Raw genomic sequence first — 24,029 nt, 5'->3', positions numbered from 1 at the left:
GTTGGTCTGGAGGCACCTGCAAAGGGAGGAGGCCCTTTCAGCAGGGGGTCTGCGGCCGGAGGCGCCCCCAGGCCCGCTCCCCCTGCCGTTCCCTGTATTAACGGCACAACATAGGAAAAAGCTCCCTCCCCTCTCGGGCAAAGATTTGATCTCTTTCCCAGCCCTTCGGTGGAGGCACTCCAGCACGTTCCTCCACAGAAGTTCCTTTACTGCTGGAGACAAAGCCCTCGCCACCCGGGGCAATTTGATCCTAATTTTGGTGTCAGTATGAGGCTTCGTTTTTAAATCCTTAATTTTCAGAACTATTTTGTTACACTCGTGTTTCTTCTAAAAATAAAATGATGGTCCAGCTAACTTCTGTCATGGCAGTAGCACAGTAACAGCCTGAACACCTTCGCCTCAGTCTACCTCTGGACAAGAGAGGAAGTGGGGGGGGATTCAGGGGGAAAACCCAAACTGCCCCTGGGAGCGAAGAACCGATTCCCCAAGAGGAATTCAGTAAGAATCTGTGAACTAGGCTAAGCGCCCACAAGGTGAGGACATGGGTGAGGATGGAAGGGGTAGCGGGAGGGGTTATCATGGCTAAATCTCACCCTTCGAGGGCACAAGATCTGCGACACTGCCATGGGATCCTGCAGGGCACAGGTAAGCGGGACAAAGACCTGGGGAACAGCATGCGTAGGAGGGTCCTGCTCTGGGCTCTTCCCTCTGACTAACGTCATGACAAAAATCTGTAGTACTTCCAGCTCATTACTTTAAGTGGAAGAAGTGGGAGCAAGGCAGCGCCTGGAGCTGGTTGTTCTTCTCCCCAATGGACTCTCCACACATGCCACAGTACAGCTCCATCTCCTCCACGCATTCATGGAACTTCACTACGTGGTCACGCAGTTCTCGCTGCTGCCCCTTTGTGCGATAGATCCTTTCACACAGGCAGTGGAGCTTCAGCAGGCCGAGCTGTACGTGAAGGGCAGGAACATAAGAAAAGTGAACAACAAGGTGAAGACAGACCAGTAACGTGAGGAGAGGAAACCACTACAGCCCCATCAGCCAGCTAGAGAAACACCAGGACAGAAAGCTGCCCGAGGGATAGGATCTGCCATAAGGACATCCGCTCTCTCAGCACTTCCTGCCACTAACCCTGCTTCTCCGTATCGCAGAAGGGGACACCAGGTTGAAGGCACTCTGCAGCTCTTTCATCAAGATGGTTTTCCTGAGCTATCCATGACATGCACCACGTTCCACGTCCCTTTGCCTCCAGCCAGCACACAGCTTCACCTGCTGCTCAGGGCAATGCTGTTTTTCAAGACAAGACCCCTAATCCTCTAGCGCTCTGCTTGTTTCTTACCCCATTTTCACTGCTTCCCATGCCCCGTTGTTCATCCCACTGTGACACCTCCCTCACTTTTCAGACTTGCACGCTGATGATCATCTGTGCAGCTGCCCACAGCTAAACACTCCACAACAAAGCAAGTCCCAAGCATCGACCGGTTAATATGGACACATTAATAAGCAGTGAAAAGTCTGGATACTTCAACGCTTGGCTTCTTAAGTTGCCTGACAGAAGACTACGGAACAGTGCTGAAGAGAAGCTGTAGGATCCTACCTTGTTCCCTAGTCCCTCTGCCAGCTCCTGTGCCTTTTCAATGCTTTCCAGAGCCTGTGAATGGAGAGCACGCATCATCAGTTCTCAGTCTGATGTATCAAAACCAGACTTGTATGAATGCCCTATGGGAATTATTAAAAGAGGTAGAGGGGTACAGGGTAGAATTTGGATAAACAAGCATTACTACAACTCTGGAGATGCAAGATAGCTGTCTGGCAGGTTTCCCTCCCCTCCCAGAAGTTCATCCATAAGAAAAGCTCAGTTTCTGAGAGACCACACATAATGCGAGAGCTGCATTTCTGTTCCAGCCGCACAGTGCATGACACTGGCAGAGGCTGGTGCTTCCAAGCAGAGGGGATACAGACTTCTTTAAAACTCAGTCACCCGTGCTCACTGGGTTTGGGATGAAGCACACGCAAAGCAAGCCTCTTCCCCTCCTACCCAAGAGGCTCAATAATCGTTGGGCAACTCCAGTTTCACTTGTACAAGAGGGGAGGGAAGGGATCAGCACCACCAATACACCACGCTCTTGCATTTTTTCCCCTGCTGTTCATATATCGCTTTGTCCTACTTACACATGGTGCGACGTAGGAGTGTACTGCTATCCATCTTTTTCAGTCTGAAGGAAAGTTTTTAGCATAGCAGCTGTTACATCAAATGAGTCTCCGACTCTCCCGCTCTTCCATTTTTTCCCCTGCTGTTCATATATCGCTTTGTCCTACTTACACATGGTGCGACGTAGGAGTGTACTGCTATCCATCTTTTTCAGTCTGAAGGAAAGTTTTTAGCATAGCAGCTGTTACATCAAATGAGTCTCCGACTCTCCCCTAGATGCCACAGTGTTCCTCACTGTTCTCATCATGAGTCTCTGTTTCCCAGAACTACTGAGATCTGCTTCAGATTTGTCCAAGGGGAAGAAGAGGTCTCCCTCAGGGTGCAGCAGTTTTCAGGAGCAACATTACAAAATTTCTACCCTATAATTTGGCATTACTGCTATTGTAGGAGAAGAGGAGCAGACGACATGAAAGAATGCACTTTGAATGCAGAGGAGATGACGTTAAGACCTGTGATGGCAGCAACAGCCTAGGATAAGGAACCCGTGGAAGAGGGAAGCAGGAATTGAAGGCTAGCAGGTAGAACGTAACCAAGAGCTGTGCCTGGGAAGGAGTGACTGTGTGCTGGAAAACCCTGAAATTAATGATGGGGACTAAGAATCAAAGTGAAGCATGTGGGTGGGGGAAGACATGCTGAGAAGTCCAGGGGACAGTTTGTCTTGGACGGGAGTTTGGGCAAGCAGGCTGTGAGAGCAGCCTGGGAGGATCTGCCACAGTGCTGACTACACACAAATGAGAGAAAATGGACTGACTGGCTGAGATGACCTGGAAGATGGAAGAAGCCAGGACAAGAACAGGGAATCTGCAAGTGGAAAGTTAGCAAACTGCTTTATTAGGTAACTGATACTGAGATGACTAGCATGAGAAACAAACTGGGACTGGCAAGTTGAGGAACAGACTCGGGTGAGTATTCAGGGCTGTGACATTTGAGGAGGTCACATTTGGGGCAATGGGCCTAAGGTCTCTGACCCACCAGGGCAGGCTTCTCTCTAATGCCTGGAACAGAATACAAGATTCATCTATTCATGCTCCTCTTTCATAGGTTTTGGTTGAGATTAGGGCTCTGTGCAAAGCCCCCACACCAGGCTCTCACAGGTGAAAGCTGCTTGTGATATCAGAGGGTGGCAATGGCCACAGGTGGGATCAGGGGACGTAGGGGTTTGATGAGCACTCTGAATATTCTCTCATGGAGAGAGGCCTACCTGCTGTGTCCTGTCCCATTCTTCTGAATATGGGATATCAGGTTGGGAAGGGATTACAGCGAGCAAAGTTTTTACGTCCACAGTTTCTTCTTCCATTGCAAACATAGTGCTTGCTTACTGAGACTGCAAGCTGTATCTCACCCACCTGATTCCCTGCTGTAGGCAACTCAGATCCTGACAGCACCTTGAGCTTTTCTGACAGACACCTACTTGATTTCCTAATATCTGGGATGCTTTGTTTGAGCTAAAATTCCGTGTCTCTCATATGAGTGGTAAGTGAATCTTCATCATATCTACACCCAAACCAGCATCCTGAAGCAGCACTGTGCAGGCATTCCAGGTTGTTCAGCGCTAGTTCAAGGCTCACCTTTGAGCATCTCATTCTGCAGCCCAGTAATGCTCCTGCAGTGCAATCTGCTGCATCTAGTGCAATCTGGATTTTAACACATGCACGCTACCTAAGCATTTTCAAAATAAGTAATGTTGCCCCTTTGTACTGCACTGACCGATTGTCTATTCCCAAATGATTTTCTGCTCTCATTTCTCCGTTTCACATCATAGCTTATATACCTTCAAAGTTTCTCTAGGAATTTGGTGCCACATTTGTCTGCAAAGCACATGGTGGAGCTGTAGAGCTGTCTAAACACCATCACTATGAGCTTAGTCATATGGCTAAGGAGTAGGCAATGGAATCTATTTCAGAGCATAAGCATAAGCTGATTGCCTACAGGAGTAGGCTTCCCTCCCTCAGTGCTGGTTTCTCAGCGTTGTGCTTAAAGTCACCAGGATTGACTAATGAGACAATTCTGGAAGTTAGCCGTCTGACGCCGGATGGATGTTCATACCGTTAATACCAGATTCCTGGCTGAGAGGGACCATTTGGAGAAATGGACAGGACGTGCTGGTAGAACCAGGGAGTACAGGTCTCTACTGCACTTTGATGGGCATATGGTTCAGAAAAAAAGGCTGTATGCTCTAACCTTGTCAAACAAACTGCTGTAGAAACAACTTTGTAACTGACCTTGTCCAGCTCCTTCTGGATCATCCAGCACTTAGTCACTCCTAGCAGCACCTGGATCAGGCCCAGGCGGTTTCCAATCTCTGTCATGATGCTCAGGGAGGAATCATACCGAGGAAAGGCTGTCTGCAAAAGCAGGGAAGAAAACACATGTTTTGCTGTGGCCTGCTTTTCACACCCTCTTGCTATCCCCTCTGTCCTTCCTGGCAGGAAAGAGCTGTACCTGCACGTCTTTGCGACTGCGATGGATATCTGCAAAGCACAGCAGACACAGCGCTTGCAGAGGCCGGTCACCATGCTGCAGGGCAATCTTCATGGACTCCTGAAAGAAATTGTCTCTGGTCAGTAAAAGAGCTTGTTCCTGGTTCAAAACAGCAGGGCTGGGACTGCGCACTCCAGCCACTGAAAGGTCAGCTCCAAAGAAATGGCACAATCTTTTTAAGGCAAGTGAAGTCTTGTTCACATGTTCCCAGCCAAGGGCCATCACTCATAGACCCAGACTTCTGAGGCCCCTAGGGCTACTGAAACCACAGGTCTAAGACTGGGAGGCAGCACGAACATCTGGAGTCAAGTGTGAACGCCATGGTGTCTCTCTTCCTCCCAGTCCTGTAGGCAAGATCCCCTTGCAGAGGCCTCTGACAGCTCTGCATCCACCTGCACCCTATACCTCACAGCAGTCCATAGCATCTGCCAGACGCCCCAGCTTCCGATAGGCCACTGCCATGTGATACTGGCTCATCGCACGGTACTTCAAGCTCCAGCCCTTTCCATAATCGTTCACCAGCTCAGCTGCTTTACATGGGAAGAACAAGGCTTTCTCGTAGTCCTGTAAGGCAGACAAGCAGACAGGCAGCAGTTACAGCAAAAATAAAGCAAAAAGAACAGGGAAAAAAGCAACCAACCATTTTTTTAGTTACTAACACTGCAATAGCTAGCAGATTTCTATACACCTCTTCAACTACTGCTGCTCCTCTTCCACATGCCATATTTCACTAGGTGTTTTCACTGGATATCAAACCGTGAAAGACAGAACTGCCATACACTGAATTCATATTACTCTCTGGGTTCAGGACACTGGGGCAATGACACAGCAAATTAATTTTATATACTATGCCATCAGCTTTACTCTGCTGGAACCCTTTCCCTCCTCTATAACCAAAGGCTGAAAACTTCCTCTGCTCTTACATCACCTCTGCTTTCAACATCTACGTGGAGCCCTCATGTTCTCCATACGGTGAGTCAGGATCTCCAAGAGGTGGGTTATCCAACATTGCAGGAAACAGGAACAAAGCATCATGGCCTCACCACATCAACAATAAACAATAACATATTTTCATTTTTAAGCATCTTTCTGCACTAAAAGCGTTTTAGAAAGAAATCTTATTTTACAATAAGTAAAACTATTATCTGAATAAACTAAACCCATTCTCAAGTAAGTTACGTGAGACTGCAAAAGTAAAAAAGTTGGCATTTTTCTAATTCTCCAAGATGCACAAAAGAAATCACAACTTTTAAAATTTCCCTTCTCCCTTCTTATTTCATGCCTTAAGAGCACAATGTTCTTTTTTTTTGGCACGATGAGGGACGTTTGCTCATAGTTTTCAACACTTCAGTTGGTGCGTCTTCCATTAGTGACAAAAATCAAGACTTTGTGAGGAAAACCTATTTGTTGCTGTTTGTACTAGAACTGGCAAATCACCCCCATCCTCAGCTCCTGCCTGTTGTTGCTCATATAAATAGCTGTTTGTCTGCGATAGTGGTAGAAATAGCGAATCCGTAAGTTCTGGCTGCCTGCCCTGTGTGCAGACAGTACCTCCTCTGATGTGAACTCCTTTGAAGCTGAGTTTGATCTTTTCAACACGCAGGAATATTCACAGCTGCTTCTGCTGTGCTATATAAACATTACACTAATCCTCCCATCCTTGCTGTGAAGGAGAGCACTCAGTGAATGATTTTACAAAGAAGGGATTTTAGCTTACAACGCTCTCTCAATACTTCACTTTCCACAGCAAAGAAATAAGCTGAAAGTCACACCATTTCCAATTCTTTCCTGAATCCCTGAGAGAAGCACCCTTCCCTCCCTTAGGTTACCGCACCTTTATCTGGGCATAGAAGTTCCCGAGGCTGCAGCAGACGCGACACTCCAGCATCTTGTCATCGTTGTTGTGTGCATAGCGTAAAGCTTTCTCAAAGCACTCCAAAGCCTTCTGGAAAATGCTGAGGCCCAAGAAGGCATTGCCCATGCTGAGGCTCACCTGGCCATTCAGCTGCAGGCTGACAGTGGTACCCTGCATGTTCAGGCACGTCTTACAGTAAGAGATGGTTTTCTGGAATTCACAGAGTTTCTCATTGCTGCGAGCCAGGTTGAGGTAGCTCTCTGTAAGGTAATCCGGGTCTTCCAGCTCCCGTGCCGTGTCAATCTGTACCACTGCAAACTTTAAGAAGAAAAGATAGTGTTTATAAAAGCGTGTAGTTTATTTAAGTACAGCTCAAACACCCACAGAGTAGCGCCCTGTACTGGAGAAGCGGGTCATCTCGGAGCACGGCAGAGAAGTCCAGCAGCACAGACTCAGAAGCATCGTATACATTGAGCAGTCATCTGCTGGCTTGAGAGGCCCATGAGCAGCCTGGGGAAACATCTCCCTCTCTCCACACATTCTCTGGGGCAAGGAAGATGAACTAGGCTGGGGGTTAGTGGAAAAATGCTGTTAAATGGCCCTCAAGACAAGCAGGTGAAGCAGGAAACGCCTGACACAACGCAGCTCAGTTTTCTTTCACTCAGTTTAATTTATTCCACTTTCTCTGGAATTCTTAAGATATTAAAGGACTCTATTAATAAAACAAGGTAAGCAAGCTACTTCTTTCATTGTTTTTTTTTACCAGCAAATTGCAGTCTTGACAGTTTTTGTTCTATAACCTTCATGATTCATTGCATACAGGTTCTCTTAAATGATGTCTCTTTCTTTTAGACTGCTAACTCCTCTGAGCAGCGACTCTTTTGTGTTTTGCGATGAACCAAGCACGCTGCTGGCTTGCATTAATACCAGCAGCAAAAGTAAATATTTAGCAATTTTCTCAGTATGTGTTTTCATTAGAGATTATCAGTTAGGTTTATGGATAACAATTCCCAAGGGCACCAATTACTTTTTTTTTTTTTTGTAAAGTGCCACACATAATAATTTACGCTACGAGAACCTTTTACATTCTTCACAAAATAAAAAAACCCACAAACACGAATTGCGTATGTTTGGGTATGTATGTTCTCAGTTGCCTTAGCACTTTGGGAAAGCTGCTATGTGGACCCAGTAATGTGCATTAGCTCATGCTTCCCCACATTCCCTTACCTTTGTACAAGTTCTTCATTATTTCCTGATTGCCACAGCCTCTTTTCTTGGTGTGAAGTAATTTTTCTCTCCAAAAGAGGTTGACCATCATAACCCTTCTTAAATCACAGTTAATTTCTTTCTGACCCCTTTTCTCCCATTATTTCCTCTCTCAGTGGTTTATTGCTAAAGTTCTCCTTCCTCTATCTTTGATCACTCATGGTATAAAATCTTCGGTTTGACTGAAGCCATTTTTCCTTCCTAATACTGGGAAGAACTAAAATTCACCTGCTCTGATCCCACTTTCTGTTCTCTTCTCAGGTACCAAATTCAGGTATACTGAACAGGCTCCTTTGCCTGTTTCTTGTTTTTTGTGAAGCCTTCAGTATTGCCTTCAGGTAGCCACATCTTACCTTTTCTGCGTCTCTCTTCCCTAATCACTCTGTTGTTTCTGCCACCACCTAATCCCCATCACTTATCAGAATTGCTTTTCTTCAAATGCTTTCCAAGCATATTAATACCCCTCTTTTCTTCTTCATCCTAAGGATTGGCTTTAAGATAGGATTTCGACACGTTCATGGGTTTACTAGTAACGTGTGCCCTCCCCATTCTAAACAGAGCTACCAAAAACTTTTCAATGTGACATGGGCACCCCCTTCACGTTTTGTGCTAAATGCTGCATGATTACCAGCCTAGTAAGAGGCAAAGAAAACCATCAGGACAAGAATATCAAGGCCCTTTAGCAAGACCCTATTTCAGGCTGGGATAGTTTCTTAAGACTGTTACAACATCCTCTTGTCTTGTCTTCCAGATTCCTGAGTCACCCTTCCAAACGCTGCCCGCTGCTCTCTATATGCACTGTTACTTCTCAATCCACACATCAGCTGCTTTTTGTTCATTTAATCAAACACATTTATCCTCATGCTCTTGAAATGTAACTTCAGCTTCTTCTTACCACTCTTCCATCAAGCCCTGTATCCTTCTTTTTCTATGCTGTCCTGATAGCTGGAAGCCCCTCTCTGATCTCCACTGTCAGAGCCCTCCTGGAATGTCTCTCACCCACCCTGCCAAAAAAGCATCCTCTTTCCCCTCTTAATCAGCTCCCTTGCAAACAAATAATTGCAACAAGAAACCATGTCAGATCTCTATTAGATCTCAAACAGCAGTTGAACAAGGTAACAGACATGTCTCCATAAGACTGCTGTTTATTCTACAGAATCCGCTTGGAGATCTCTTTTTACACCGACGTACATGCTGTAAACTGCTCTGAGTGGAGCAAAGGCCCTGTTTTTATACTTTCTTCTGAAGCCTGATAACATGGTGTTGCCTGTATGTGGGGAATAAATCAAGAAAGCTCCCCATGATTAACTGGAGAACCTCAATAACCTGGGAATCCTAAGGGACCGGATCCAATGAAAAGTAGTATTCTGTGTATCTTGTCGGCTGGAGCTGTCCGTCAACACGGTAATTATGGCAGCCCACGACACACACTCAGGAGCTGGAGTGTTCTACTACGTACAAAATAAAACCCCCGATTTCACATTCTAATCTCCAGCCACCCTCCATAGTGGGTGTGACACAACGGCATGCATTCGTCTCCAGTTCGCCTTACCTTCAGCATATCTTTGTATCTGCCCATCTCTGCATGAGCAGTGATGAGGCAACCCAAAACCCGAAACCTGCCAGCAGGATCCGCGGACTTCTCCAAAACCCTCATCCAGACTCGCAGGGCCTTTTCGGTCTGATTAGACTGGTAAAGATGGAGTCCTTTCTCTATCTGTTGCTTTGTCTGGTCCTGACCCATCTCCCATGCATTAAAAAGCCTCATACACTAACCTCTAAGGACGGCAAAAAGCAAGCGCACAGAAGAGAGCACAACACAAAGTGCCCTAACAGAGGAGGGCGGGTTGTGCGCTCAGGAGGCTTGGAGCCGTAAAAGCCCAGCCATGTCAGAGGGCTGGAGCTGTGGTAGGCAATGGCAAGAAGTGGCTGCTCAGCACTGAAGGTAGAATCCCAAATCCACTAGGCAAATGTCTTGCTCGCTAGGACTCCATCAAGTGCATTCGCCTGTCCAATCCCATAAACAAAGAGGAAAAGCACAACAGGGAGAGAAAGAGAAAAATCTCAGGCGACAGGAGTGAAACTCAATCTGAGCAGCCCGTGCTGGTCTCCTCCCCATTGGCTAAAGCTGCGCCTGCCAGTCCGGCTCACGTGGCTCCCAGGAATGCTAGCCAGGCTCCCCAGCTCCCAAGGTCACGGCGAGCCAACTGCCCACCCCTGCCCACCAGTATGCAGCTTATAAATACCCCAGGGAGAGACAATCAGCTGCGGTCACAGGGATGTCTCAGTTGCCCCTCTCCTCTCCCTTTGGCCACCCCCTTTTACAAGCACTGGTGGTGGTGGGCTAGCCTGGGAGGTAGCAGCCTCAGCTAGGACAGTAGCTTTAGGAACAACACATGCCTTAAAAATCAAGGCATGAGCTAGAAGGCTCCAGCACGTACACATGTGCAGTATTTTACTTGTAATGATGTGCCCGATACTTTGCCGGGCACAAAATTCAGCCTCCCTTTTGAGGACCTCAGCTGGCAATATGGACTGTTTCTGTGGAAAAAGGTCAGCTCTGTCGCAGATTTGCTGCAAACGTGGCACTGACTTCTTAATTTCAGGGGCAAGAAGATGCTAACCATCCTGAAAAGCTGTGTTTGTGACTGCTGCTCACTGCCATCGGACACCTGTAACAGTCCTCCAAGAGTTTTCAACAGAAGGTGTCAAAGGCACTGCTGAGGTTCTGCATCCAGAACTTGCTCACCTTGTATGACAAATGACAATGATGACCCAAAGCAAAGATTTCTGCACCTTCTGATTGCCTAAGAGGATTGTTAGCCCGATTAGAAGATAGCTTTCACTCTCCCACACACCTTTGAAAGAGCAGAAGTTAGACCGGTTCCTCTAGCAGTCAAGTTTCATACCCCCATTGATGTGCTGCATTTTTAACTGGCCCAGTCTTGGTTATCTATAGATTGCTCTGTCCTTTGTAAGAAGAGATACCAAACTTGGGGCGGAGGGAATGCCTCAGGGAAGTCTAATGTTTTTCAGATACAGAAGTCCCAGGCACCTGCTTTGGGATCCTTTTACAGGACAAAGAAATGGCAATTCAGAGTTTTAACAACAGACCCACATCCAGAAGCAGGCATCTCCAGCTGCCTCCCTGCTTCTCTGTGAATTTGGTGGCAGCTCTTCCCCAAGCAAAGGTAAATACCGACAGAATCATCTCACAGGCCACCAGGTGGACCATTCTGGCCTGTGTTATGGCTGCCTAAGGAAATACAAACACAAGGGAGCCTTCCTGAGGTAACAGCCCTAAGAAAAGCAGGACACAAAAGAGTAAGGAACCACAGCCTACCCAGAGGCTTTACATCATAGCAGTTGTAATCTTTAAGAGATTCCATCCATACCATTACCCAGAATTTCTTCAGAAAAGTATTTTAAAAAGAGAAGCATTTTAAATGGTAGAAAAGTCTTGCTACAATCAGACTGATTCTCTTTTGGGAGCTTATATACTCTGTGCTATTTGCATTATTTAATTTAGCACTGTTTTCAGAGCGGTAATGTGCTAGATGATGTTTCAGCATAGACTCTGTGTACTCTCAAACTTTAGGAGTAGAAACTGTGGAAAAAACTACAGAAGGCTGAAAAAAGTAATACTGAGGCACAGCTGGTTACCGTGCAAAAGTCATGTCAGCAGCACTGTTAAATTATGAGGTACTTTACAGATTTTAGGGCTTTCATAAAAGTCTGATTCAGAATTAAAAAAAAAAAAAGGTCTCTCCTCCCTGCAGTAATTCTTATATGTCTCTCTGGAGGTGGGTGGTGGGATGGACACATGATGCAGAAGACAGATCCCCATGGAAAGTGCTAGTAATGGTGAGGCCATCAGATATCTGGACTTGGAGAAGTTAAGAGGCCAGGGACAGCAGCCATTGGAGTCTGCTACATGAAAGAATCAACCCAGGGCTCAAGAAGGGGGAGAACAAAAATCTCATCGTTCTTTGCTGGAGCAGACTAGTTTGCAAAATTAACCTTTCACAAGTAACCTGCCTGTAACTCAGACTCCTCCTGATGCCTTTGGACCGCTTCACCAGAGCACTTCTCCTCTCAGTATTCACTCTCACATCCCACAGAGAATTGGCAAAGTGAGAAGAGGATGCCTTGCAGTCAGACAAAACCCATCTAACAGGAGGGAAATGATCAGTCCTGCGTTTTGTTGATCACACTACACTTCCTTGCTTTTGAGTTGTCCTATGAAAGAGTGCTTAGTCTCTTAAGAATCAACTCACAACTCACCTATCGGGATAAAAACTTACCCTAGTAAAGAAAGGGCTAGAACCATCAAGCTCAAACTGGTCATTTTCAAAAACCAGAAGCACGCTCTGATGTAGAACATACCACTTTGAGCCCAATGCAGCTGCCTAAATAAGGAGGGGTAAAGGGGCAGAATCACCCAGACACTGACCACCTGTGCTGCTTCGAGAAAGTAACAGCAGAGTAATGGCCATCAGTCTGTGGCTCAAGACAGCTCTAGTTCGTACAAGATTCAGCTATGGCTTTTACAGTAAATGCCCCACAGTTTCTTCTCAGGAACTGCAAATAAGTAAGCCTGCAAGGTGCATGGAAACACCAAATCAGGGAATCTCACCTGTCATGCAGTGGAGCTAAACACGCAGTGTAGCTAATCACGTAGTCACTTCTTCAGAGTGACCACACTCAGCTGCTTGTCCTCCTCCCCGCTGCTCTTCATAATGTACACCCGGTGACTCCTGGCCATACGAAGACAGCAGAACATGGCTGGTAAAGTCAGGAAGATTGGAGACCGGCATCAAAACAAGTAGTGAAAGGTGGAGGCGGATGTGAGAGGAAGAAAATTTCTCCTAAAACACTCAACATCAGGACTTAAATACAGAAACCTGTAGATTCCTATTGATGTTGATAAATATAACAACTTGTGAAATGCTGATTATTTTCAGATATTAATACACTGTCTCTTATTTGTAGTTTAATCGTCTACTGATTGATGGTGGCCTTTTAATTTAAAAGAAAAAAACCCTTCAAAAAATAAAAAGCCACCTACCCAGAGGGATCTAGTATCAGTTCTGTGAGATGCAATGGACAGAGCTTTGCTTGCCTAAGGTGAGGCTAGCCAACTTTTTGCACATGCAGGAATCTTCCATCCCGCCAAACAGACCCTTTTTCCGATGCAATTTTTTCTCTCCATCCTTCACCTCAGGCCTATCTGAAGTGAAATCTCTCCAGCCTCCCTTCTCAACAGCTGCAAATTAACTGCAGGGATCCCAGCACACTCTGCAACAGGCGGCTCAGCGCCTCACTTCGCAATTGGTGCGCTGCAGGGAAAGGAATGCTGCACTGAATCCTGATGCTTGCAAGTGCTCTCGGATTTACAGTCATGTAGGAAGTAATGGGGTGAAACGGAGTATGCCAAATAACAGAGGAAAAGGACACGGAGGAGGAACATAGCTGCCCTAAAAATGCTTGCAGTCTCCAAGATGCAAGACAGCAGAAGTAAGGATTAACATTACTGAATTTTAGGAGCTTTCAGAAACATGGCAAAGCCACGGCCATTGTGGTACTTTCCTTCTGAGAGAGATAATATTAATGTCAAACTCATGGCAAGTTTCTAAATTAATTACGCTTTGGCTACACAATTTTTTTCCCAATTAATTTTATTTTGAATGATTAATGTATCTTAGTTCTAAAAGCAGAGCAGGTAACTATTGCTTACCACAAAACCTGAGCTAGTAAGTAATCCCAACCTGTTTGGGGTTTCCCCGTGTAGTATTTCCAGGACCAGGAGCACTGGGGACTGCAGATACCTTCATGCTGCAGAACCAGGACAGGTTCAGCAAGCTTGGCCGTGTTCCTGGAAGGGGTAAGGAGGCAGTGGTGGGTATGGGGCTCGTAGGAGAAGCATGAGCTGGTGTCTATCTAATCCCACCCACCACCACGCACATGTGCTGTTCCTGTACAGCTGAAGTCTGGCGTTAATGCTGAAGTTATTTAGCCCTTGAAACACTATGAAGCACAGTGCACAGACAAGCAAGTGGCTGCACAGCACCAGTTCTGTGAGGCTGGACATGCCTATACCTCACTCCCCAGCATATCACATATTTGCATTATCCAAGATTCTCAGCTTTTCTGTATCTAATGTCTAAAGGGGACTTGACTGCCACAAGATATGAAAATGTAGGCTAAACAACCAAAACCCCTTTTCCATTTCTACTCAAAGTAGCTCATCTATGTAGAGGTAAAAATCCAGGGCTATGTTGTATATCCAGAACACGTGGTATTGGGCCATGAAAATTTTTGTGGCTCACAGCTAAGAAACTGGAAGCTAGTTCTCTCATCTCTCTCCTCATCTTCCCACACTTGGACCCAAAAAGAACCTCAAGTTTAAGACACAAATACAACACACAAGGACTCTTCTCAAACAGTTTAATAGCAAATAAACAAAGGAAGGTACCACACTTGGCATATACAAAATGACTTGTTGTCGGTGTGTCTGTGCAATTAAAACAGCTTAAAGTTGCCCTTTGGGACAAAAAGAAAAAAAAAACCCCACACACACAAAAGGAAGAAAATTCCTTTAACACATACTCGCTCGTCCCAAACTTGTAACAAATCTTTTCATTTTTAAATCCACTACACAAACTCTGCGATCAGATAAGCAACACGTGCTCCTCTGCTTTTTAAACCATTAAAGTAAAATCCGTTATTCTCTACAGAGTACAACACAATTTCACACAAAAAGACATTTTGTTTTGCAAATCAAAACAAGAAAAAAAAAAAAAAGGAACAGCTCAAACAAGGTAAAGAAAAGCATTTCTACGACTGAACCACGACTTCGAGTTGATTAAATCCCGTTACTGCAGAACAGACTCTACATTTGGTCATAGTGGCAATTTGTTTTCTCGTCACATTGTGAATCACTTTACATTGTTTTCTAGTAGAAAAGGCAAAAAACTGTACAAAACCCCTAGTGTTAAATACAATGTTTGTACCAATAAAAAAGCCCACAGGTTTGTCTCCAAAATGTAAATTTTCTTTTTAAATTATTCACAAAAAGCAGCCAAAAATCAGAAAGGCAGCTGCTGCTCCACTGTCTCAAATCCATTAAAACCACCACAGAACAATTAAAACAACCAAAGGAAGAAAAGGAAAGAACAAAGGAAAGAAACATCCAATGTTTGGCATTTTGGTTTTCTTCAGAGATTTTTCCACAGGTTTCCCCAGAGTTCCTTATGGAACCAAATGCGCATGTACAGAACGTATTGGCAGTTACTCAATACACTGCAGGGTATCAGTGCCCCCCACGGACACACAGCCCTGTGCATTCAGACTGTGGGACTAACAGCAGCCAGCCCACAACCCTACCTCTCAAATAAACAAGTCTCTATCCTTTTATTCGTCCAGCCTCACGCTTCACTCCCAGGTATGTGTACCATATCCAAACATGTTCTCTCTTACAAGCAGATTAAGGGCTGTCTACACAGGTCTAGCCAACATCTATTGAGAGTACAGTATCCTCAGGCAACTCAGGAGTAGGATAGGAAAAAAATCCTTTCGCATCTTTGCATTATCCCAATCAAACACGATTTGTTTTCTCAGCAAAACCACTTCTCCTGGGATTTCATTTAACATTATTTTCTACTGTTAAGATACCTACACTAGCTTGCCACTTCGGACTGAAACTTCATAGCATGCACTCTTCAGGTGCCTTCATCTAGAAGCTACATCCCAGTTTCTACCTGTGCAGATGGTATGTAGGGTAGGGGGAAGCCTGTTAGCCAGAAAGCAGTAACCTGTTTTAGTTCACCCTGCAAGCCAGAAAAACTGCTTAGCTCATTACCCAATTAAAAACTAAACAAAAACTAAAAAATCTCCGTAGAGATTCCCCAGCTAAGGCCCTTGAGAAGAGAGCTGGGGATGGTACCCTGTTCAGGTAACAGCTTCAGAGGCTGTTGTATTGTGCTTGTCGCTTGGGAAAAGAGCCAGCAGTTGTAGGACCAGGTTTACAAATGCTTTCTCTGGGATATTTCAAACACTTTATTTCAAGAGCTAACCTAGATCCTTCCAGGATCCTGCCCACCAAGGTCTGACTGATGGTATTAAACTGGGGCTGGACTTCACAAAAACGTGCCCTGAATTATACAGAAGGCTCATAAGGAGTGTTTCAAAGGAGCCCTGGCTTCAGATAACTTTGGAAACAGAAATAGTGTGAAGTTCCCCCACCTTCCTGCTCCCCAGCTATCCCCTTCCACCAAAACTTCCACCACAGGAGCAGTGCAGCCAAGCCCCCTGGGAGCCTCAGACAGCACTGGAGATGGAACAAGGTCCAGATGCTCTGTCAGGCAGACAGTCTAAGTGCACAGGTGGATGCCCTCAGGTGGCTTCTGATCAGATATTTGTCATACCAAGACCACCAATTTGAAGGATACCTTTGAAACCCATTAAATTGCTCAGTTTTTGCACAAACTATAGAAAACAGAGAGGTGAAGGTGATATATACGAGGGTGTGAAGATAACAGCAGGGAACATGCAAAACATTTCTGGGCACTATCTTAGTTTGAAAGATTAAAACAAAACCATCACATTTTGCTGAGGAGATTGTAGTTACAAAAAAACCAAGCATGCTGGGGCTTAACAAAATACAACATCAACTTTGATCAAATTTTCACTGCAGACTGATAATCACACAGGGAAGCAGGGTAAAAAATAATAATAATAATAATAATAATAATAATAATAAAAAAAAATCAATAAATGCCAGGGCAAAAATGTAGCTACAATCAGAAGAAAATGTAGTTCAAGTGTTTTCTGCTGATGCCACTCAAGTCACAAGTTTGAACTCATAAAAACACATGCTGTCTCCTCAAGCACAGAAACCAGATCAGCAAAATGTGACTAGGAAGTCTCCTGAAAGATTGAGTCACACCATATAATTGACTTTTCTTCGAAACTGTGTTTTTAAAACTAAGCACACAGAAAAAACTAAGCCTAGAAAGTGATTGGCTGTATGTTCACAGAAATACAAATACTCCACAAGGTATGCTAGCAAGGCTGCTCTGAAGACAATTACAAAGAATCAGATTCACAAAATCAAGTGGTTATCTTACGAAGGTCTAGAAAAATAGAAATTCTTTTATATTCAAATGCAAGTTTAAATATTCCCCTTCAGCAGTCTTTCTAGCAAAACCAATTTGGCAGCACAAAAAAAAAAAGAAAGAAACAAACGTAATAAAAATACACATCAGCATCAAAGGTCAACACAAGGTCAAAGGTGAGAGTTCAAGCATCAGAGAAGCTGAAGAGACAAGGATTTGGACGATGTACTTGAACGCCACATCGACATGCTTTAGGCACAACGATGAACAAACGGCAGGAATCTAGAAAAAAAACAAACCAGAAAGAGGGAGACCCACTGAGTTACACAGAGCAGTACATCCAAACACGGAGAGAGAGAACAAGAATGGGCACTGTACAATGAGATCTCCTGGGGAAGGGAGTTGACAGGGAAGGGCAGCACATGCCAACGATGGACAAGTAAAAGTCAAAGTACATGAAGGACACCAAGTAAACATCAAACTGCCAGAAACCAAATGGAAGCAGAGGCCTGGATTTCCCTCTCAACACTCGGTCTGTGGAGCACTCTGCAGCCTCGTGACACATCAATTAGCATGCATTCACCTTGCCCTGTGCCCAGTGTCTCCACTAGCTCTGTGCAGGAGAAGAACAGAGCAAGCTCCCTCCCCAGGAGACCGACTCCAAAAAATATGGCTCCAGGGCTAACATTTGCCCACAGAGACTGAGACCATGAGAGACAAGACAGAGGACACAAGGGATTCACAGGTGGTTTGACGGCTGAGACTTTTCTTGCATCCTAACATGGGAAGTTCTTAGGCAGTGGTAGCCCAGGAAATCCATGTTCTTTCCTTCAGCTACAGTCCCTTCTCATTCCCTAGGAGCCCATGAAACTGGGGGTGATTGATTTGGAACGGGGGGTGAGGGGGATATTATACAAGACAAGTAAGTGGAACCAAAACCTCCACACATTAGAGAAGAATTGCTTAAGACTTGACTGCAAGTTAAGACTTGTCCTAGCTGAGCACTTTTCAGACCATTAGACCTGCACAGGGATTTTCCTTTCCCAACCTTTTATATAAACAGCCCCCAGCTCCCTGACTTCCTGAGGAGGGGATTCTGGGCTCTGAGAAGCTCTACAGTCACTGTTGCCAGTTTGATGAGTAGAAAAAAAAAAATATATTTCCTGAAGCTTTCTTGAAGAGTATATAAATAAAATCATTCTTATATTAAGTAATATAAATACCTTTGGTTCCTCCCCTCAGCTTGTGAACTGCAAGAGACAAGGAACATTTGGGGAAGACTGTGGGAGGTAGGTGAGAGAGGAAGCAAATTTTTTTTCTTTTTTCTTCCTCCTCCCCACCCCCCAACTCCCCTTTCCCTCCTGTTTGTGGCCTTATACTTCAGCACATCTCCAAGCTGCTGGTTAGAGACTAGAACAAGGTGGGACTTGCATATTACCTTACAGCATTTATAGCATGTTTGAGAATAGCAAGTGTTGCATTCTAATTCCAAAGCAACAACCAGCATGTTGTCCACTAAACCTGCAACACTCCACTTACTAGAACTGCTGAGATTAATTTGCTTTTCATGCTTTCCATCCAATTCAGGAAAAGGACTTAGTACGGAGTTTAAACCCACTCCAGCAAACAGAGTACAATGCAATTCATGCATCTATTTCTATAATTCTAGAAGTACTCTAGTTTGCAGATAGCTGTAAGGCTTCAGTCCTAAACCAGAAAGGCAAATTCATCATGAACTGAGGCATGAGAAACAAGAGGCACGAAATCAAGTGACATCTAAGCATGCACCATAGAAATTCTGTGTGTGATTTGTTTGGGATTTTTTTTGATATAGATTTTTCAAGTAATTCACTCAGCTATTTTGAGTGGAAAGACTATGTTTCATTAAAGTCCTGAGGAAGGACTGGCCTACAAGAGCAGAGCCATGAGATGCTGGATAAGATCTTAATGACTTCGGGAAAGTTATTCCAGTTTACCACGTTTTAATCTCACAGCTGTGATAATTTTGCCTTCTGTGTCTTATATTTTGTAGCAGGTATGCTCAGGGATGTATAACATCATTATATTTAAATATTTGCGTCAAGAAGCTCTTAAAGCATTTTATGGGTTCATATTGCACCATTCATTTGCAATTTGCTTTACGCAAGTTGCTTTTTGATATTTCTAAATGAAATAGGAATATCATCATTCTGCATGGCTGTTCTTCCCTAACTCACAAACATTAACAAGAAGAAACACTTCAGTTAATTCTGTCATGCAAGCAGAATCTATCACACTATGGGACCCTTCAGTATTCAGATGAAAAGCTTTTTTCTTATGGATTTATTTGCCAGTGAGAAATTTTCTGAGGCGCTTATTTTCCAGATAGTAGTGCCCAGAGCTAGTAAACTGCCTCACCATTAAAATATAAAGAGATATTCACCATCATTGTCTCAGATACTTCTGAAAATTTGTCTCGGATACTTTCAAAAAATCCTAGTCCTCATTCTTCTTAGGATTAAAATTTAATCACCATGTATCAAAGGCATTTTCTAATAATGCAAGCTTTGTATTATGGGAAGAAAAAACTAAACTACAAAGAGATATCTTATTTTGGACTGTTGATTATCAAGGGAACTGAAAAATCTATGATTTCATTTACTGTACTACTTGATACTAAGTAGCATCAGACTAAGACTTCAATTGTTCATAATACTTTCATCTTATGACAGCATATTTAGTAAAATCAAATGACTTCTGAGAAAGAAATAAATATATGATGTAGACCATTTCCGTCTTGTTTCTAAAAATATGTAAGTCCTTCCTGGTGGTGCATGGAATATGGAATTCCATTTCATCAGAAGTCCTACTAGCTTTTGTTGTAGAAAATTCAGATTCTTTGGTTTATGAGCATACGGAATACTTTGTCCATGTGGCTACTTAAGCCAATCCTTCTGCAGTTTATTGAAACTCACCCAGCTCTTATCCTCCTATCCAGGAAATAAAACATTTGACATTGATTTGATTTGCATTAGAATGAGAGCATGATAGGAATTAAAAATAAAATAAAATTTAAAAGCCCCAAGTCCCCAAAATCCCAGACTTCCCTGCCAATGAGCAAGGAAGGTAACTGGCTTAAGACTGAAAGGCAAGAGGAACCTAAATCTCCAGAGTCAGCGGCAGCCACCAAACAGTTCTGCTATCAGAAAAAAATCTGCCCAAGTCACAAACTTGATACATTTATTAACTTTGGCAACATATACATTGATACACCAAGAAAGGGAAATCTGAAACAAATACACAAAAAGGGCAACATCTTCAGCTGGTGAAAACTGATGCAGCTCTACTGAAGAGAGCAGAACTACATTGATTCAAACCATCTGAGGATCACATATTTTAAAATTTAACCTGCATAGATTTTTTTTCTTTTTCTTTTTGGCAATACTTACAGTTATGCCAGTAAGGCACAAGAGCTAGCCCAAGTTAGGTGTCTTAAGGTGATTGTGTCTGGGATCTGATCAAACCAAGCCACAGTGTAAACTGGTGAATCTCCTAAAGTCAATAGGAGTTGCACCTATTTGCAACAATGCCAAGCTTGATCCGTAAGTTACAGTATTAAGGACACACTGTAGGATGCTGAAGCTAAAATATCTAATTTGGGGCAACTGCAATGACTAGTAAAGAGGCCAGAGTATCAGGTTAAAAGGAAAACAGGACAAAGGTCTCAGATAGTATAGTGGGGCAGGGTGCAAAGAAGGTAAGAGTGACTGTAGAGACCCCAGAGCACAGTGCTCTCCTCCACTGGTTCACAGCGTTGTCTTCCCCATTTAGCAGTTGTTGGGCTGCAAACAGGCCACTGAAAATCAGTAGTTTCAATCATGCACATCATTATGTGTGTAAAACAATCACATTCAGGATTCTACAAAACCCTGGCCTTTTTTTTTTCCAGTGAAATAATTTAGGTAATAAATATTCTCCACCCTGGAGCGGTATAAAACTTCTATAAAAATAGAAACAACGTTCTTGGTTACAGCAGGTTGCACTTGGAGCAGTTGCTCCCATCTATGTGTTTTTTTTCTTTTTTTTTTTTTTTTTCTTTTCTTGAAAAGTATATTATTTATAAAAAAAAAATCCCATTATCACCCTGGAGGCCTTCACACTCCAACACTCTTTTCTCAGAAAACCAGGACACATCTTTCCCATCGTGCAGAATTCAGGTGTACATGGTTTGCTTAAGTGTATGTTTACTTTTCTAGAGAGATTCAAATAATTAACATAAAAGGGTACCACATGCCAGCATAACTGGGAAATTTGGCAATCTGGCCTTTGAACCTTTGCCACCACAAAAGGATTTGAGTAATACTGACAGATTTACCTGTCTGCCATCAATATAGACAGACCGGCATCAGCTAACTGATTTTCAATTTAAGAATGGAAAGGGCTCTTGTAGGATGCTACAGGTCAGGCCTTGTACTTCTGAGGTTTGAGATCCCAGGGGACCCAGTCCCTGGGAACGCCCAACATTCCCAACAGACCACGGCGCATGGATTCTGAACGTGATCTCAGGTTTGATGGGTTTAGTGCTCCTCCTGCTGGAGCAGAACAGAAAGTCCCAACCCTATGTCTGACCCACACATTATTTACCAGCTGGCTCCCAGATTACAGTGTTGGCTGGTACCCTAGGAAACAGCATCACAGACCAGGAATACAAAGAAAACAAGGAAAAGGAGAAAATATGAGGTAAATGGAACTTCTGTTAAAGACGCACAGAAATTGTAAACTTCCTCTTGTGACAGAGGTGGATTTTGGTGGTTATAAAATGGGGCTCTGATTTCTTAAAACAACTCAGGCCAGAGTGCCAAAACTCCTTTGAGCTCCCTAAAACCAGTGTATAACAAAGGCCCTTAGCAACACATCAGCAATTTCACAAGTGTGCAGAAGTGTGTGTTCATTGAAAGGGTGTGTTCAATTTTCCTTCAATATCGAAGATAACAGCTAGTACCAAAAGGCAGAATAAGACTGAATGGCTCAATGCTCTGCTCTGGTTTCACAGCTCCTGTGTTAGCCTGTTTTGCACTGGTACACACCACCTTAAAGGAAAACTGCAGTATAAAGAAATACCTAATTACTAGACCAAATCACTGTCCAAATTGTTTTGGTGTTGTTTTGGGGTTTTTGTTTTTTTTTTTTTTTTTTTTTTTAAACCAGGAAGTCATCTTTGCAACAGAGTTAAGACTGAGAAATCAAATCCTATGAGAACATGTATGAAACAGGAGCCTCAAGAGCTGGGTTAGGGTAACTCTGGGCTTTGTATCTCAATTTAACAGTAATTTTAATAGAGAACCAAACAGCACTTACATTATGCTTATCAGAATGAATTCAACATAATACTCTGCAAAAAGGATATTATTTCACAGAAATGGGGAATGTGCTGAACTGTTGAGAAGAAAAATTGTCAAAAAAATTCTGCAGGTTACCAGGGATCGAAAGTTTCTTGTTTCCAGCCCCAGATGTGCTCATCCAGACTAAGCTGTGTGTCTTTCTCTCTCTACCTTTCCACTAAACCTAGATAAAGTACATAGGATAAGTTTTCTTAAATATGGGGAAATCCACTGCATCTCATTAATACTCAACTGTAAATGGACAGTGACACTTTCTGGGCAGGGGCTTTATCTAATAATTTTATAAAGTGCTGTGTACATTCACAGTGCTATATAAACACTACTTTATATACAGCAAAAGAAAAGAAGTCACTGCAGTTTTCCTTTGGCTTGTTAATGTGTTCACCCTTCTTGCCTGTCTCCTGCTTTAGAGATGATTTAATAAATCCCCACCATGGCATACAGTTAAGGAAATTTCAAAGAATGGATGGGGCATGACAAAGGCTACATGGAGTCAGTTCTTTGCTCACGCAAGCTTGGATGGACTCAGTTCTCCTTCCCCATCTTTGTTTTCATCAGCTGTTCTGTGTTATTTCTGCTTTCCCTTCTCCTCTCCCCCATGGTGGCGTGGTGTCAGTTCTGCTTCCCCTTCTCCCCTCTTATCCCAAGGCAGTGTGGTGTCAGTTTCTGCTGCTCCCTTTAACCTTCCCTCCCCACCCCCAAGGAGCTGGCATTGGTCCTTCTCAACACACACTGGTTACAAACACAGCAAACTTCAAATAAGGGAGGAAGAAAAAAAAAAACCCAACAAAAAACCTCAGCGATATGGCACCTAAACTCCAAAGTAAAACACTGGAAACAAAAGCACAAACTTGTCCTCCATCCGAAGCTGGATTCTCAGCAGAGGCTGCAGCCGAATCTTCAGGGGAAGATGTGCCAGACAGAAGGCATGGATCAGCTTCCAGGACTGTAAAAACACAGCCTTAGGGCTTCGAATCACTAAGTGCGCTCCTCTCCAACTTACCAGAAGATCCTTCTCACTCCAGTCGCGGAGGGGAGGCGCGCTCAATATGGCTTGCTGTCATTCTTAGAGCGCTTGAGCTGTACTTTCAGACGCTTCATGCCAATCTGAAAGCCGTTCATTGACTGAATGGCAGCCTGTGCAGAGACAGGATTGTCGTAACTTACAAAACCTGAAGAAAGGAAAATACATAATTACACCATGCTAAAGCTGTCCAGAACAGTTACTCACAATTGGAAATGCAGGTACTCACAAGGTAAGAGAGGCTTGCATGAAATGCCATTTTCAGAAGCTCACAACTGTTTTAAACTCTTCATAAAAAACTTCTTACTAAGGGCTCTCAGACAAAGCATTGCTTTCTGATGTATGGAACTTTGGCCAAAAGATATACAAAGCTCAGGAAATTAGAATAACATTTTCGAAGCCTTCCAACAAAAATGAGTACTGCTGTTTGTTTTATAAGAACTCATACCCGTTTGTTTTATAAGAACTCATACCCGTTTGTTTTATAAGAACTCATACCTGGAAGAAAACCAAACCTGGAAAATGTTAATCTATATATGAAAGCTCATTAAAAATATAAAACTGAAATCACCCTCTTGGCATTATGGGAGTGGATTTGTTTGGAGTGAAGTAGCTGTCAACGCAGTGTGGCACTTTTACCACTGTTACAATTAGGTCTCTCTTGGATGAAAAGTTGTGTATCATTCCA

The 24,029-nt window shown here is 43.7% G+C and overlaps 2 protein-coding genes across 21 annotated transcripts in view; both read right to left on the bottom strand.

Moving 5' to 3' along the window:
- Positions 1 to 614: 614 nt before the first annotated feature.
- Positions 615 to 9,609, bottom strand: RAPSN (receptor associated protein of the synapse). The gene is made up of 7 exons (XM_009647570.2): positions 9,373 to 9,609; positions 6,534 to 6,872; positions 5,105 to 5,263; positions 4,661 to 4,759; positions 4,441 to 4,563; positions 1,604 to 1,657; positions 615 to 954 (listed from the first exon to the last, which is right to left on the bottom strand). The coding sequence occupies exons 1-7, from the start codon at positions 9,586 to 9,588 to the stop codon at positions 751 to 753; spliced, it is 1,194 nt and encodes a 397-aa protein (XP_009645865.1). The 5' UTR covers positions 9,589 to 9,609; the 3' UTR covers positions 615 to 750.
- Positions 6,785 to 24,029, bottom strand: part of CELF1 (CUGBP Elav-like family member 1) — a 66,939-nt gene continuing 49,694 nt past the window's right edge. For 17 of the 20 annotated variants that reach the window (XM_035902978.1, XM_035902969.1, XM_035902979.1 and 14 more), the window contains one exon: positions 14,251 to 23,489. In XM_035902978.1, coding sequence (XP_035758871.1) covers positions 23,362 to 23,489 — 128 coding nt within the window. In that variant the 3' untranslated portion in view covers positions 14,251 to 23,361. Of the gene's footprint in view, positions 6,873 to 13,598; positions 13,696 to 14,250; positions 23,490 to 24,029 lie in introns of those variants that run through there. The other 3 variants (XM_035902966.1, XM_035902965.1, XM_035902964.1) reach the window with 3 other exon arrangements.

The sequence above is a fragment of the Egretta garzetta genome, unplaced genomic scaffold (assembly GCF_000687185.1).
Source record: "Egretta garzetta isolate BGI_Z169 unplaced genomic scaffold, ASM68718v1 scaffold329, whole genome shotgun sequence".
NCBI lineage: Eukaryota > Metazoa > Chordata > Aves > Pelecaniformes > Ardeidae > Egretta > Egretta garzetta.
The sequence above is the reverse complement of the archived record's forward strand: the minus strand, read 5'-3'. Positions and strand labels throughout refer to the sequence as shown.

Coding starts and splice junctions, on each gene's coding strand:
- RAPSN (XM_009647570.2), bottom strand. CDS start 9,588: ATGAGGCTTTTTAATGCATGGGAGATGGGTCAGGACCAGACAAAGCAA. Junction 4,564..4,660: donor GCAGTCGCAAAGACGTGCAG/GTACAGCTCTTT, acceptor CTGCTTTTGCAG/ACAGCCTTTCCTCGGTATGA. Junction 1,658..4,440: donor TCCAGAAGGAGCTGGACAAG/GTCAGTTACAAA, acceptor CTCCATTCACAG/GCTCTGGAAAGCATTGAAAA.